Source organism: Bufo bufo, chromosome 9 (genome assembly GCF_905171765.1).
Source record: "Bufo bufo chromosome 9, aBufBuf1.1, whole genome shotgun sequence".
In the NCBI taxonomy this organism is placed as follows: domain Eukaryota; kingdom Metazoa; phylum Chordata; class Amphibia; order Anura; family Bufonidae; genus Bufo; species Bufo bufo.
The window spans coordinates 203,552,846-203,569,420 of NC_053397.1; the positions used below are offsets into that span (position 1 = coordinate 203,552,846).

Genomic DNA, 16,575 nt, shown 5'->3' on the forward strand with positions numbered 1-16,575 from the left:
ACAAAATGAGAATCAGATGGTGAAGACCCTATCGTGATCAAGAGATAGAATGAGACGGCCCCAGTCCATTTATTAAAGAGAGATGATAGCCTTGTAAGGAGAAAGGATCATCTTGTCATCATGTACAGCATTTTGTCATTTTGTAGCAAAAGAAAAGCAGGACCGGGACAGGGGTTAAAGAAGAATGGCAGCTCCATTAAGTTAAAGAAAGCGGAGATGGTAGCCTACTATGTTGAGGCGTACCTTGAAGCTCCTGGGCTCCTATGCAACTACACTACTGTGTTGGATTTTGAAATTATAAGAGATTTCTGATTTAATCCCAGTCTCAAACCTACTATGAGGGCAATGAAAGACCTCAACCAATCTTAGATACAGATTGATAAATGTCATCCACTGACACATTTACTTTTGGAATGGAATATGGAGACATGTCATGGCCATGTAGTTGCAGGGGGTCCAATGGTTCCATGTCCCAAGTGGCACTGGGGCCTACACCACATGTCAAAGACGAAGAACCAGCAGCAGCCTCTCAATTGCATGTGTGGTGATGCACTGGAGTGCTGCACAGCATCATGCATGCAAGAGATATTGCTGTATTGGTTCATGTACATAATAAAACCTCATGGACTCTGTAGAATGGTGCACAGAGTCCATATAGTTCCATATTTCAGACCCATAGGCACTTGTACAATACCATAGATGTTGTGTTCTAAACCTGCAATGCAGTTATGTCAATGGGGTCTGGTTTGCATGGGGTTCAACCAGGCATGGTATTCAGTCAGGTTCTCCAGATCCGGTTGTTAAAATTATAGCGTCAGCTGGAGTTGAGAGCTTCCATTCCATAGTTTAGCTCCTTAGGCTTTTTAAAAGTTCGGTGGTAGTGTATATCTGGTGTATTTATGTATGTGTACAATGTATATGGTGTATTTATGTGTGTTGCATATATATGGTGTATGTATATGTAAATATATGTCATGACACTGCTTGTCCGCCGTTGAGTAGGGAACCTGTGGTTAAAAATTTGAATCCCACCCCTGGGTTCAACTCCTTTCTTGAAGGATCTTTTGAAGGATCAATGGCCTCAAGAACTAGCAGTGTAACCTACCTCTAGTATACTGTGGTAGCAGATATTTCAGTGCCCCCTGTTTTTATGTTAGTGATTAAGATGCCCTTAAACAACAACATACGTTTCTGGGCAAGTCAGTCCACATGCCTGCATGGAAATCTATGCCACATGTGTAACCACTTTATAACAAATTGGAACACAGTGAGTGTTTAATTTATTAAATGCATTTTAATATGGAGCAGTAACACTCACTGTCCCACTCATTATTTGGTTAAATATTTGCACAGGGTTCCGGAATGCTATAGAAAAATACCCAGAATTTCATCATTTGAAATGAAGCCAGTCTGTATGTGTCTCATTTGTTAATTTTTTTTTTTTTTTAAATACTTCAAAGAGGAGATTCTGGATCTTAGATCTTCTTTAAATTAAATCAGAATAAAGTAATCTCAAGAGGGTTGTCTACTTTTAATAATCCCTTTTAAGTAGATGGGCCACCAGAGGATAAAGCGATCACCAGCCCCAATCAGTGAGGGAATCAGTTGGCATGCATTCAGTTTCCCTATAGTGCCACCACAGGAGAAATGAAAAATTACACAATTTCCATTAAAATCAATTGGCTTTGTGCTCTGGCTAATTGATCAGGAACCTTAACGTAATTAAGGACTTTCCCACCATAGACATTCCTAGCTATAATCTTGGATGATGGTGGGTATACCTCTTGGTCTCCCCTTTTTTGGAAGAACAGGGATCCTCTTACCCTCATCTGTATCCAAGAGGAGACTGAATGGAAAGGTAACTGTGACTGTTTCAGTAACTTCCAAGCCTAACTGGAAACACATTTTAGGGAAGCCCTTTCTCCTGGCAGGTGAGTTTCTGATATGTTGCCATCTATTAAACATTTTTGGCATTTTTTATGGTTATACAATGAATTTTACAGAAGAATACCCCATGTCAGAAAGTAATCATCCTGCCAAATTCGATTCTTGCTGATATTATTTGGATAAACCTGCAACCTCTGCAGGGTAAATGCAGTATTACATGACAACCATTCAAATCAGGGGCGTAGCTATAGGGCGTGCAGAGGTGGCAGTCGCTACCGGTCCCAGGAGCCTGAGGGGGCCCAGAGACCCTTGTGCCACATAAGAAAACACCGGTATTATAGAAAGTGCTTGATGGTCAAGTTACACCTCTGGCCGGAGGGAACGGGTTAGGTCAAGAATTTGGTATTGGGTGGTTGCCGTTTAAATTTTTACCTCAGGTAGCACGAAAGCTATATACTTCCCTGTCCCTGGCCACAAAGCACTGAGGGAAGGAGGACACAAGCTGAACCTTTGCACCAGGGCCCATGAGCCTTTAGCTACTTCCCTGATTCGAATGAATAGTTGTCCATGTAATGCATGAATCACTCAAGCCTCCAGAAATAGCTATTCCATTCTGGTCCATGGATGGTGGATCTGAGTGAGGAACGCCCCTTCTAGGAAATCAATATGTACGCACAGGGGTTGTCTTCCTAGTACAGATTCTTTGAAGATGCTTCTTACCAACTTTGTCCATTTTTCAACTGAAAACTAAATTAAATGAAGATGGGAAAATGTATTTTTGGAATACTCCCAAGTGGACTGAAGGAAGAAATTTTATGGTATGCAGAAATTGTTATGGATATTGTACTAATCCTTCACTTAAATCCTTTAGAAATGCATATGAGTGATAAAGCGGATTTGATTTGGAAGCAATAGTTTTTTTTATCTCTATAAAAAGAGGCAGAGACCCTGGCTTCATTATCTAGGATGTTCTCTGTCAGATGTGAGATAAAAAATATGGGAGAATATCTGATAAGTGGACGGTGAAACAGCTGCCGAGATATTTTATATGTGGATAAAAAGTAGGAAGAATGCAATGAAAAATATATATATGTAGATAAAAATGCAGCTGGATTTCACTTGGGTCAGGTCTATCTGCGTGCAACATATTGGTTTTATTTGGGATAAAGGGAACTATGTAAATGGTAGGCTCTGAACATTACAGATCATGATCGTTAATGGGATCTAGATTCAGGAATGTATTATGATTTACCCATCTGATAGCCATACGGTGCAATGTTTCTTTAGGTGGAAATGAATTTATAAGCCTTTCCCTCCAACTAATAAACCGTATGTATTCCTATGTAACCACACATATGTTTTCCTTCTCTTATTCTGGAGACTATTTCATCTGACAGCAGTTTGTGCAGTGTCAAAAAAAGGGCCAAGAACCCCAAAACAGATGGGGTCTTCAGATGGGTGTCTCTGATTTGGCTGATGTGATCAAATTTGCATTTTTTCCCATGGAGCATTGCCTCAAACATAAGTTCCCATACACCACTAGGTCTTTAATGAGGACCAGTATCCCCCTCAGCTGCATCCAAGGCATCTCCTCCAAGCAACCAATGCACTGCTCTTTACTAGGGTTGAGCAAACCAGTGAAAGTTCGGGTTCGCCGAGTTTGGCCGAACTTCATGTCAAAGTTCAGGTTCGGGACCCGACTTTGACCCGAACTTCAACCCGGACCCCATTTAAGTCAATGGGGACCAGAACTTGAGCGCGGTGACGTCACCCCAGCTCCTTTTGCAGGTCCTGAAGAAAAGAAGATACCGGCTGCGTGATCAAGTATCAAGTATCAAGTGGATGAGGTGAGTTTGTTTTGTTTTTTTAACCCCTCAATAGACATTTTATTTAGCATTCTGTTTTAAGAATGCTATTATTTTTCGTTATAACCATGTTATAATGGAAAATAATGAAATCACCCGAACGCCAAACCCGAACTCGAACTTCAGTGAAAAAGTCCAGGTTCGGGTCCGGGTATCCGAACTCGGAAAGTTCGGTATGAATCAGAACTTTGCAGTTTGGGTTCGCTCAACTCTACTCTTTACTGATCAGGGACAAGAACTCTGAAACAGCTGTCTACGGTACACATGGGTGTCTCTGGTTTGGCAAAGGCCCTCATTCGTTCCTGATAATTGTCTGCTTGTCATAGGAGGTGAGAGCAACATTTACATGCAGCAATCATCTCCGATGTAAGAGGACAAGAGATCTCTGTTGTGATCACTCATCCCCATAAAGAATCGTTATTTCTGAGCAGCAGAACGTGCTGCGTAAAGGATGATTTCCGTGTCCACATTTGCTTGTTCATTGGGTGATCGGCAGCACAAGACAATTATCGGGAATGAGAGTTCCTGAAACTTTCTTTCTCAATAATTTCCCTGATCATTGGCCTGCATAAAGGGGCCTTCACACATGATTACTAGTGTTGAGCGAGCATGCTCGGCCGAACTTCTGTTTGGCTCGAGCATCGCTATGCTCGCACATCCAAGTGCTCAGCCAAATACTGCGGGTGCTCGAGTACAATTTAATACAATGAAAGTCAATGGGAGACCCGAGCATCAAACCAGGCACCCCCTGCTCTGAAGAAGAGAGGGTGTCTGGTTCACAAAAAAAGGTTAGAAATTGATGGAAACTCCATCAAAATGGTTTGGAACCAGCATTAAGAGGATGGCTAGATGCGTCTTGGACTCCTATTATCTACGACATATAATAGACAACCACACAAAGGCTATATGCCAAAAGCCAGGTATGAGTCATGAACAGCGCCATCTATTGGTTTCATAGTCTTATGACAAGACTATCAGTCTTGTCACAGGACTATGAAACCAATAGATGGCGCTGTTCATGAGTAGCGTAGATCTCGAATTTCCCATGCAAATGGTTTTTCAGCTGAAAAACAAGGCAGATTCTGATCATTTGCATGTCTTTCCTATATGCCAATGTTTATGCAAATTAGTTTTTACATGACAAAACTGTATAGAAAGGTTATTAAATATTATGTTAGGACAATCAGAAAATGTTTTGTCTCCCAAATGATATTGATCTAGGTGCGCAGGTCCACCCAAGCCATCCAACAGACCTGAAGTAAGATAACCTCCAAACAACTACTTTAAAACCAATAGGCTGCCAGTGTAGTGCATGGAGAAGGAAGGTACTCCAGGGAAAAAGTCACTCTCAGCATTAACTAGAGAAGGTCCTGAATGGGGGGCCTCTATTAATTCAGAATTCACTACTAGGGTAGGCTTCTAAATCAGACAAACCCTTTATAGCTATTATAGCTCCCCATCCAAAAAGTGAAAGAATTTTTTTACAAATTTTTCCTCTATGAGTCTGTGAGTGCAGACATTACTAAACGTAGATTAAATGCAGTCTTGCCCCAAGCATTGCCTGATTAATAGGTGGGATTTCACTCAGTCTTGTATATTTAAATTAATTATGGCCAAGTTTTAAAATTTATGATCACGACCATGGTTTTGTCAGTTTTTTTAAGCAATGGAAGTGGAAAGTTGGCGTGTCAAGCGCTAAGCACTTCAGGGAGTTCTGTGCAGTGCTGACTCCATGTCTTACAGTGCAGCTTCAAGCTGTGCCGGTGGTTAATGGCCTGCTAATTGCCTTGGACTGTGTCTTGAGTTCCTGATCTGTGTCTGGTCGTTAAGGAGGCAAATGGCTAAATAAATCAGTGTAACAACAGCTGTCTTTACTGCAGTGAATCATGGCGAATGTCAAACCTTAAGAATGGAGATTGAGCTGCAAGAAGTTGGGATGATTAATGCAGCAGGCGTCAAACAGCTGGAGCCTGATTATACGACTGTAGACTGCAGGGCAGGGCAGAATCATCATATGTCTTACTTTAGTGGCCATCCAGGAGGAACCACCGATATCTCCATCACGAGAGATACTTCTAAACCAGGGATGCTCAACCTGCGGCCCTCCAGCTGTTGTAAAACTACAACTCACACCATGGCCTGCTGTAGGCTGTCCGGGAATGATGGGAGTTGTAGTTTTACAACAGCTGGAGGGCCGCAGGTTGAGCATGCCTGTTCTAAACCGATCGTTGTCCACTGCCTTAGTGTCCCGAAGATTTCTGGCTTCTCTATGTTCTACATCTCAATAGTCTAAGCAAAAATATGAGTGTCCACCTAGTTCTGGTTTACAGGCCCCCCCCTCCTAATGTCATTTAAAGGGAACCTGTCATCAACTTTATGCTGCCCATACTAACAGCAGTATAAAGTAGAGACAGGTGAGTTGATTTCAGCGGTCTGTCATTTATAAGTAAAAAGTAAGTGGTTCCCGAGAACCAACATCACAATCATTGCAGACTAGGCCTGGAAAAGAGTCATGGCCACCTAAGAATAAACATGGTTATTCATGAATTTCTGCTCTCCTGCCCATCTGCTGATGACTGACAGTCTTCTACCTAGTCTTCTCCCTTTCTCTCTAGGAGAGAACTGCCAATCATCAGCAGATGGACTGGAGAGCAGGAGATTATGAATAACCAGGACTCTTCTCAGGTAGATTTGACTCTTTTCAAGGTCCGGGCTGCAATGATTATGATGCTGGTTCTCGGAAACCACTGACTTTTAGCTCATGAGTGACACACCGCTGACATCAGCATTTCTGTCACTAATTTATGTTGCCCTCAGTGAGGTCAGCATAAAGTTGATGACAGGTTCCCTTTAAGGATGGCAAGTTTTTAAAACACTGCAATCCCATCTACATGAGAGAGGCCCTGTAAAACATGAAGTGGTTATCCCTGAACAGGAGAACTCAATTAAAACTGCCATGGTTATAAAGCCAATCTGATATAGGGCCACCTACCCCAGACCTCCATACGATGGGATTTGAACATTGACTATTTTATACTGACTAAACACAGTTTTGGCAGCTATTTTTAAGGCATGATGGTCTTGGAGAATTGACTTCTATTGACCACTTCACCTAAAATGCTAAATTGGTGGGATTGAGTTATCTCTGTTCTTGTCCATTGTTGCACAATATCAGCGGCAAAACTCCTGGCACAGAAAGTCTTTAATGTGGGATAACCTTTTTTTTTTTTTTTTTTTTTACAAAGAAGTGAGCTAGTTAAAAAGAATTAAAGAAGTCTTACTAACCTCGGTAATACCCCACCGCTGTCGCCTTGCTGGTCCTCACTGGTCTCGATTTGCCAGTCCCATCTCAACACCCAGCAAAGCACAATCTGCAAATCACTGACTGCATTGGTAATCCATCTCAACCAATTAATGTCTGAGTGGCTATTTCCTGAAATTTTTTGTGTGTTGAGACGGGACCAGGAGGTGAAGACCAGCTGGGACCCAGTAAGTGTCCAGGGATTGGTTAGGTGAGTAGTGCTTCTTTTATGTGTTAATTTTTTTTAGCCACCTACCTAAAATGTTATCCTTTGCCAGACAACCCCTTTCAGAAAATTCAGTAGAACAGTGGCGTACATAGAGAAGTAAGGGCCCCATAGCAAGAATCAAACCAGGCCCCCCACACAGGACAGAATGATTCCTGCCTAAACCCTTTTCTATAACCTTTGGGGCCATTTTTCTACTGCCTCGTTTGCTAAAAGTTGTTCCTTTAGAGGGTAGAGTCCTGACCAAGCTTTCACCTCCAGTAGGAGATGATCCCAACTAAGACTGGGCCTCCTCTTTCCCTTGGCCCCATAGCAGTCGCATGGTCTGCCGCTATGGTAGTTACGCCCCTACAGTAGAGTTACCTGCAGTCCATTGAAAACCCACATGTAGCATATTGTGATATCATCATGCTCTGTGCGTCTGTATTATTTAAATACTTACATCTGCTACATTTGTACTCAACGTCAAAGGTCTTAACACCAATATAGTGTCTGTATAATGGCAGCAAGACTTGGACCCACTGTGGTTCTACTGAACCAAACGTAGATTAGATAGAAACTTTAAAGCACTTGGCGTGTTTTGGATATTGATGGCATATCGCTAGGGTATGCCAATAATGTCAGATAGGTTTGGGTCCCACCCCTGGGACCCACTCCTATCTCGAGAACTGGTCTCCCGAAGTGAAGGAGATCACGCCGCACATTCGAGGAAAACTCTCCATTCATCGTTATGGGATTTCCAAAAATAGCCAATAGTCCCATAGCTTTGTATGGAGAGTACACCATGCATGTACGGCCACCTCACTGCTATCGAAATGCCAGAAAAAAAAAACTGAGCCAGTTCAGAACTCACATAGGGGTGACTTCGTATTCGCGGCTGCATTCTGTTTAATTTTGGGGGTCCTGTTCTGGAGATAGGAGCAGGTCCCAGACATGGGACCTGCATCAATTTGATACTGATTGCATGTTCTAGCTCCTAACTCATAGAATTGGGCTGTGTCTCAGATGGGAATACTACCCCTTTAAGAACTTTGAGCCTTCTGGTTTTATATGTAGCTTACAATAAGACAATCTAAAACTGGATAATGACTGGTAACGGGCTGTTTTTTAAAAAAAAAAAGAAGCTTCCATTCTGTAAATATTCAGCTGTTGCAAAACTAAAACTCTCCAACTCCTGACAGCTATATATCATGCTGGGAGTTGTAGTTTTGTATCAACTGGAGATTTACAAGATGGAAGCCTCTTCTTTAAAACAGCACATGACCAGTCATTATTCAGTGCATTGCAAAATGACAAACCTTGCCTGGTATCTGGCTGCATGTAACATGAGACCGGGAATTTATTCTGATTGGAAAATATTTGAATTTTAAGATTTGATTTGACATTTTATCTTCAATGTCAATGTACAAATCAACAAAAACATGAAAAAAAAAATATATATATATAGAAAGTTAATAGCTCTGTTAAAAGGCATCTGGCACCGAAGGGGTTATTTGCCCTGAGGCTCACACGAAGCAACATGAGTAATGCTATATTTAAGCTGCCTGCACTATATATGGTATAATGAGTGCTGATTGTGATCATTCCTTGTCAGATGTTTTGGTAGAGTGAATGGCTACCTTTTACATCCAGTCTTTCCCGGGTGAGCTGCAAGCCGGTCTATACATGGCTCCATCAATCATAATTAGGGTTTGTTTTATGCAACATAAAGAAATGTCCTTTTACATCAAACAATCCAGGCAGAGACTGATTGCCCAGGTCTGCACGCTGCTCTGTCCTCAATGTTTTGACAGTTTTGCAGCGAGTCAATGTAAATTGGTGGGTATTGTGTGCTGCTAATGTCTGCATTTATTCTCCTGTCCACCTTAAAAGCTCCTAACGCATAGCATTGGGCTGTGAAGCATGGGTGTCGTAGGAAAATGCTTTGAATTTCCACACAGTCCAACAAAGGGCTGGAATGCGATTGACGGTGCTGTTCTATGTACTACAGTTACAGAATATGATGTATATAGTCTGCAAATGTCATCTGTAGTCAACAAAAAGCATAATAAGGACACAAATAGCAATTCTCTCAAGGACATAGCCTAATTATATGTAACAACTGTCATAACTACGTCTGTAACATTGTATCTCAGCCTCAGGATAAATATTATGAAAGCCTACAACGTTAAGACACTTTGATAAACCTGCCGCTTGTGTTGAAGTTAAGAAAAAGTTTTAAAAAAAGTATTAAAGAGACACTTTACTTTAATCCCATCACGCAATAAAAATATGTATTTATAAAAATTAAATAGGTTTTTCCATTTCAGACATTGATCATCAGTGTCAGATAGGTGTGGGTTCCAAACCTTATCTCCAGAACGGTTCCCCCCGAAATGAAGGAGGGAGTACGGCTATAGGAGTTTCGAAAGTAGATGAGCGCTGGCTTGGCTATTCCTGGCAGTCCCAGAGCAGTGAGTGGAGAGGTGGCCATGCAAGTGAGATACACTCTCCATTCACCGTAGGACTTCCAAAAATAGCTGAGTGTGCTCTCTCATTTTTGGAACGCCCATAACAGCGAATGGAGCTCCATTCTGGAGATAAGAGCGGGTCCCAGTGTCACGAGGGTGCCACGACCTATCGCTGACCCTGTTGTGCCTGGGGTCAGAAGGTTGCAGTGGGTGGCTACTTGCTCAGTTTTAAGGGATCGCTCCATGACTTAGTTGTGGGAATGGATTCCGGTCCAGGTTTTCCTGCTTTGGTTTGCAATCCTTTTTGTCCCATTTAGGAATCGGTAGCTTTTCCTTTCAGCTGTTCTTTGTGAGTCACTCCCATCTACTATATATTCTCCCCTTCTACTTCCCTTGTTGCCAGATATAGACCTTCCTTCCAGATTTTCTATTCTGACCTCTGGTGGAGTTGCTGTGGAGCTGTTGGAACAGTTGGAACTGGTACTGTCGGATCTCCGGTTCTCTCCTGTTTGTTGTCTGCTGTTTGTTGTCTCCCTCCAGGGATTTTATGTGGTGTTAGTGTTGTTTGTCCTTTCCCTGTTGTTACCCTAGGTGTCAGTGGTGAGGACTAGGACTAGTGCTCCCATCGCCCTACTCACTACCTAGGGCTTCTTTCAGGGTAAGCCAGGGGCGAGGCACGTGGTCGGCGTACGGGTGAGCAGCCTGTCTAGGGACATCATGGCAGCCAGATGCCAGTGCTAGGTGAGTTAGGGGTCACCACTCCTCCCTCTCCCTAGTGAAAGGGTACCCTCCTTCCCTCTTCTCTGTGCTGCACATCTGTTACCTGCCATATCAGACGGGATACCCAGATGTGGAACCCAAACGATTATAACCACTGAAAGCAACTAAAAATTTCTTCTGGTCAATGTTTTGCCACCACATAGTTTTTTGGTCTAATATTCTTTGCTGTTTATTTTCTTAACATTAAACAATTTGGGCAGCCTGCAGCCACCACTAGGGGAAGCTTGGGAGCTTATGGGGGTTTTACACAGAAATTACTACTGTGGCCTTCTTTTCCTTTAGGTTCAACATATACTAAGATGTGTGGCACGAGATTACCATCTTTTTACAAAAAAAAAACATTCGCAAAAAATGTTTTCACAATATTGTGTCATGAGATCTCTATCTTGTGTCTATGTACAGCCACCCAGTGGTAGTATTGTGAATTGCAAGCCTGGCAAGAGTTTTGATAGCTTGTCTCATTGTTGTGTTGAATTTTATTTATGAGTAAAGATGAGCAAATTGATTTGGAAATTCAGCCTAAATTATTTGAAAAGTTCTGATTCTAACAAACCCGAATTTTATTTTTGGGAGAATCGGAGCAAGAGAGAGAAGTTAAAGGTTAAAGAAGAGTTTTCAATGTTGAGCATTCAAAGTTTATCGAATAGAAGAAAACAGCTGAGCCTCCCAAAGGCATATACTTATCACCTATGGATAGATTATAAACCTATTTCATTGAGAAAACCCTCTTAAATGGTCTGTCCATCTTTTTGGACTTTTTTAACTGTCAACCCCAACATGTACCCATTGAAAAAAACATACCTGTTTCCTGCTGCTCCATGCCAGCTCTTTGCCTTCATTTGGCAGTCTTCAGGTCCTGTCCCGTAAACTTTCATACAGAAGGGGTCATGTGTGCCGCTGACCCAGCAGTGACATGGCGCTTGGAGACACATCACCATTGAGGGCAGTCATTGGCTGCAGTGGCACATGTGACCCTATGCATCGCAAAGTTTGTAGGACAGGGACCTGAAGACTGCTGAAGGGAGCCAGAGACCCAGGGAGCTGGAATGGAGCAGTGAATACAACAAGCTGGGGGTTGACGGCTAAAAAAGTCCAAAAAGATGGACAACCCCTTTAAACTCAATTAATAAATGTGGAAAACATAATCTGTTATGTCAATACCATTAATATGTATTGATTTTCCATCATTTTGGATATTGATGACATTTGCTTTTTTTTTATTTTGTTATTCCAGGTTCCAAATTTTATCAACACCACCCTACCACCACATGAACAGGTCACAGCTCAGGAAATAGACATTTACTTCCGACAGGAGCTCATCTATAAACGCAATGAAAGGATGGCCAGAAGAGTGATGGGTCTTCTGAGAGAAAACCGGGACAAAAGCTTCTTTTTTGCCTTTGGTGCAGGTAGTGTCACTGCATACTATATATACAAAAATGGAAAGAATTAGGCTCTGCTCACATCTGTGCTTTTTGTTCCAATCAAATCAGTGTGCCAGATTCTTCATACAAGAGGTCTGAATGGTGCTCAATTGGACACTATCAACTTATGATGGGGCTTATTGGGTTTCCATTGAAGTTTCCATCATTTTGACAGAAAATCTTGATATTGTTTTTTCTTTATCTTTGTAAAAATGATCAACAATGGTCATGGGTAGGAGTTCAAACATTTAATAAGAGTTGCTTATCAATGTATGATACCTATTATTTGAATTCATTGTATATGACAAGGAGAATATTAAGGCAATCTCAATCCAGTGCCAGATCACCCTGGTTGTACCTCATCTTCCGTGAAGCAAAGGATATTGTTATCTTTCTTTCCCCCCCCCCCCCCATCCCCACGTCTTTGGTCATGTAATATTTATAAGCATGATTTAGCCTTTAGAATTATAATCTTGACCATAGACTTTGGAGGCCCAATTACATCTCTATGTAGATGGAGATGGAGCCTTCAGACAATGTGAACACCAATTACCTTGGGAGAAAATAATAAACCAGTAAAAGGCAATGGAAAAGCTCCATAATTCCCATAAATATTCACTCCAGTAGTGTCTGATATTAGACTGTTGGTAGATCCTGATCGTTCCAAAAAAAAAAAACAGGCTCTTGAGAACTATCTAATGGGTTATAGTAGGCAACTTTCAAAATCTGGTGTGTAGATGGGCAGCCCATCCAAGTGCAGGGCCATGTAGCTTAGTTCCCTATCTTCAATCATGAGTCTTCTAAGTAGTCAGATTCCATATGTGTTCATGGGGTCAACTTGTCTATAGGAACAGACAATTTTACAAACTTGTTGAGGATTGCTAACATTTTTTGTAAATTCCTGCACATGACATGGTCTATCACCATGAAGTCCTAATGTCTACAGATAAGGTGAAGGTAACCATAACAAGATGGATATTGTTGACAGATATTTCTCCCAATTTGGTTTAATGTGCAGCCAGGCCCCTCTGGCATCTGCTTATCTTATGCCTGATCCTACTTTTCCCTGGAGGCCAACATTCACATTAGATTATTTTCAAATCCTGCCAAAATTCATGAGTTTTGACCAATTTTATCTAATGGATGCAAGAGTAATCGAGCAGAGTGGTAGTTCTTTGCCTTTCTTGTAGAAGAAGGCCATGTTCGAAATTTTTCATTTTAAGGTTTACTAATCCTTTTAACTGGACTTTTTACCGTATTATTTTTGCTTTTTTAGGGTTTGTAGAACTTTAAGAACAATGTTCTTGTCTAAGAACGTTAGGGACAAAACATACGGAAATGTTATGGCTGTCAGAGGATAGAGAACATGACCCACTCGAGTAAAACCAACACAAAACTGTTTTTTATTCTTTGTCTACCATATTTACTAGAATGAAATAAAGTTTATTCATAAAGCAGCCAACTTCTGCTTCCTGCCATGGAAACCATTTTTTTGTTATCGAGCCCCAAGGAAAGAAGATGGCCTGCCAAAAAAACAATGAGCTGCTGAAAGTAGGATTAAACTCAGGGTTACCCACTTCAAAGGCAGTCATGTTGGAGACCACTTGTGAATGCTAATCAGACGTCCAGAGCTGACTGTAAAGGAAGATTATACCCCTGGCTCTTTGAGATGGTAACAGCCATCATTCACGGGGCCACTATCTCAGCTGGAGGTGCCATATGCAAATAGGGGTGCATGGTGTGGTTCATGTTATACATTTACTGGATTACAGGACTTGACAAAACGTTTCCCCTTTCATCTCTGTCCCGCAGACAAAGATTTTTCTGTTCCCTGTTAGCCTGAAGGAAGCCATACGGGCAGAGCCATTAATATTAATTATAGAATTAATTCAGAAGACGTTCACACACAGAACGTTTCCTTGTTTAGAGTATAGGAGCAGAGCCACCAACATGTGTGATTCCTGGAGAGCCGTCCAGACATTCACAAGAGCTTTCATACTGGGAACCCCTTATCTTACAGAGGGGCCAGTTTGGGACTTCCTACCCACTACCATTGACCTTGGTTTGCTAACTGTGGATAAACACTAATTCAGCAAGATGCATTGCAAGTTTTGCTTTATGGTTAGTACATAGGTGTAAATTGTGGTGCATGCTGAAAAGGGAATTTGTAGCCGTTGAAGAGAGGTATACTGTAGATAAATTTGATTCACGCAAATGCCGAATTTCCTCGTGCTTCGTGGTAGCGAATCAATTGAACCTAAAATAGTGTAAAAAACAGAAAAAATCATACTTACTTTATCCATTTGCTTGTGATGGGCCGGCCGCCGCCATCTTGATTGAAGATCTCGTCCGAAATCACGTGCGTGGTGACGGCCGGCGTGACAACGTCATCTTGGGCCAGATCTTCAAGCAATATGGCGCCGGCCGGCCCGTTGCAAGCAAATGGAGGCCGTAAGTATGATTTTATTTTTTTTCTGTAAATTTTACAGTTTTTACTCCCAGATGCCGCGATCATGTATGGGGAGCAGCGCTATTGCAGCTTCCTGTCATTTCACTAACTACTTACAAAAAAATGCGCTTCGTGATGAAGTAGATTGTCACTAAGCAAATTTTTTTGTAAAATTTTGTGAAACAGCTGAATCAACTTTTCAAAAACTTAGCTCATCTCTAGTGATGATGATGAGTGTAGTAGGACTCACAGTAGCTTGCACCACCATGGTGCCCCCTGGGGCTGTGCACTGACTGGAGAACTCACTCTGGTGTTGGGGCTCCTGCTTGATGGTAGTTGGGGTGGCCTTGATGGTGATCAGTTGGCGGGGTGCAAGGCAAGAGGTGAAAGACAGAGGCAGAGGGACGGTCAATAACCTGGCCCACGGGTTGCACTAAATAAAGTCTTTCTTTAGTGAATTGAAGATGGGAGTAGTAGTACATGCAGCAGTAAAAGGCACAGTTCTAAAGTACGGTATACCCATATGCTACATTGATGGTAGTTGTAGTACTCCCTGGTTCTCCCTCTCTCTCTCTAAGGACACTTTGCAATCTCTCAAAATACCCACAGGCATGCAGTTAGGTCCTTGTTAACCCTTTCTGCAATTCCCAGACTGAGGGGTGCAAATACAAGACACGGTCAATCCGAACATGTGTATGTATGGGTGAGTTGGGAGGGTAGTCATTAGGCCAACCGCCATTGTAAAACTAGCTTTAGTCACGGAGTCACCTGGGCTTCATTGAAATGCCTAATCAGTTCTCTCTTGTACCATGGCTTTATCTATGGCAGATTGGGAATGAATGTATACAAAGATCAAACAAAAATTTAATTTGTAGGGATTTTTGATTGTAAAGAAAGAGATAAGTATAGCCAGATCTATCTGGAGGCTGCTTATCCCCGGATTTCTAGTTCATGGAGCAAGCAGAAGACTAAAGATCCAGCCTCTAGTAATGCAGTATATCAAAGCTGCATTGTCACCTCTTCTGATGCCTACTAATACCTATATATTGTTGGAGGCATGAATTCCATGTCTTGATGCTAGCAGTGTCTGGGAACCATTGGAGGCAACTGGATGGTAGAGGCCCTGGACAATTGCCCCTTTTGTCCTCTTGTATTCACATCCCAGGGAATGAGTCAGTTTATACCTGCACACATTTATTATAGTGGCTCCATTGCACGCAGCCTATCTTCATTTTCAGGTTGCTAGTCCAGGCTTAGCATCATGCTGTATGTGAAAGTGACAACGCAGCATTTGGCAGAAGTTCCCGTCTTCGGCTTTAATTTGTCAGTCGGGTATTTTTTATATGTATTTTATATATTTTTTGCTTTACTACCTGTTAATGTAATTAGCTGCGAACGGCAAAGTATAAAGTCTCAGATTTGCTGGTAAAATTGGAGGCAATCATCTGTAGACAGCACGCATCCCTCTGTGTCCTTACTACGGAAGATGCGCCATTTCTAGGAAATTTCTCTAAGCTTCTACAGGTATAGATATATCTAGAATAGAGTGAAAAGTATTACTATGCAATGAGCAGAACATTTTAAATGAAGTATTATTGCAATATACAGGCAATAGAAATATTGTAAGGTTTTTATGTACGTTACATTTTTCTTTTCTGGTAGCGCCCCCTGCTTGTTCTCCTTCTGGTCCTTCCACTCCCTTCACTTCTGGATTTTCTTGCTCTCTTATGCAGAAATATAGATAACATTTTAGGATTTCAAAGAGAGTTGTGTCAATGACAACCTCCGCTCTGCTATATCTATTGTCTATAGATGTTTTGAACTCATTTAAAGGGACTCTGCTGATATTAGGAAAACAATTGGGTTAATGCAAGTGTCCCAGTGTTCTCATTGCGGTCTCTGTAGCCAGTTTTTGTTGTCCTCAGACAGACAAAGGAACCCATGTGAACAGACAAACGCGCAGATTTTCCGTCAATTTGCAAGATTAATATTCCCAATTACAATAAAATCTTACACATTGCATTTATTTCATCCTGAAAAGCTTTAGGAAAGTTCATCATTTTTGGTGGGCTTGTGCCTAGAGACATCGGGAATGGACTCATTTACACGTATTGGACTCCTCCCTATCAGAAATAAGGACTGATTTATAGTGAGAATGCCGTAAATCCAAGTTGTCACCTTCTACTGCTGCAT

At 41.7% G+C, this 16,575-nt stretch overlaps 1 protein-coding gene across 1 annotated transcript in view; it reads left to right on the plus strand.

Moving 5' to 3' along the window:
• Positions 1 to 16,575, plus strand: part of TRABD2B (TraB domain containing 2B) — a 258,490-nt gene that overhangs the window by 120,863 nt on the left and 121,052 nt on the right. The window contains exon 4 of the mRNA XM_040407881.1: positions 11,744 to 11,918. Coding sequence (XP_040263815.1) covers positions 11,744 to 11,918 — 175 coding nt within the window. The remainder of the gene's footprint in view (positions 1 to 11,743; positions 11,919 to 16,575) is intronic.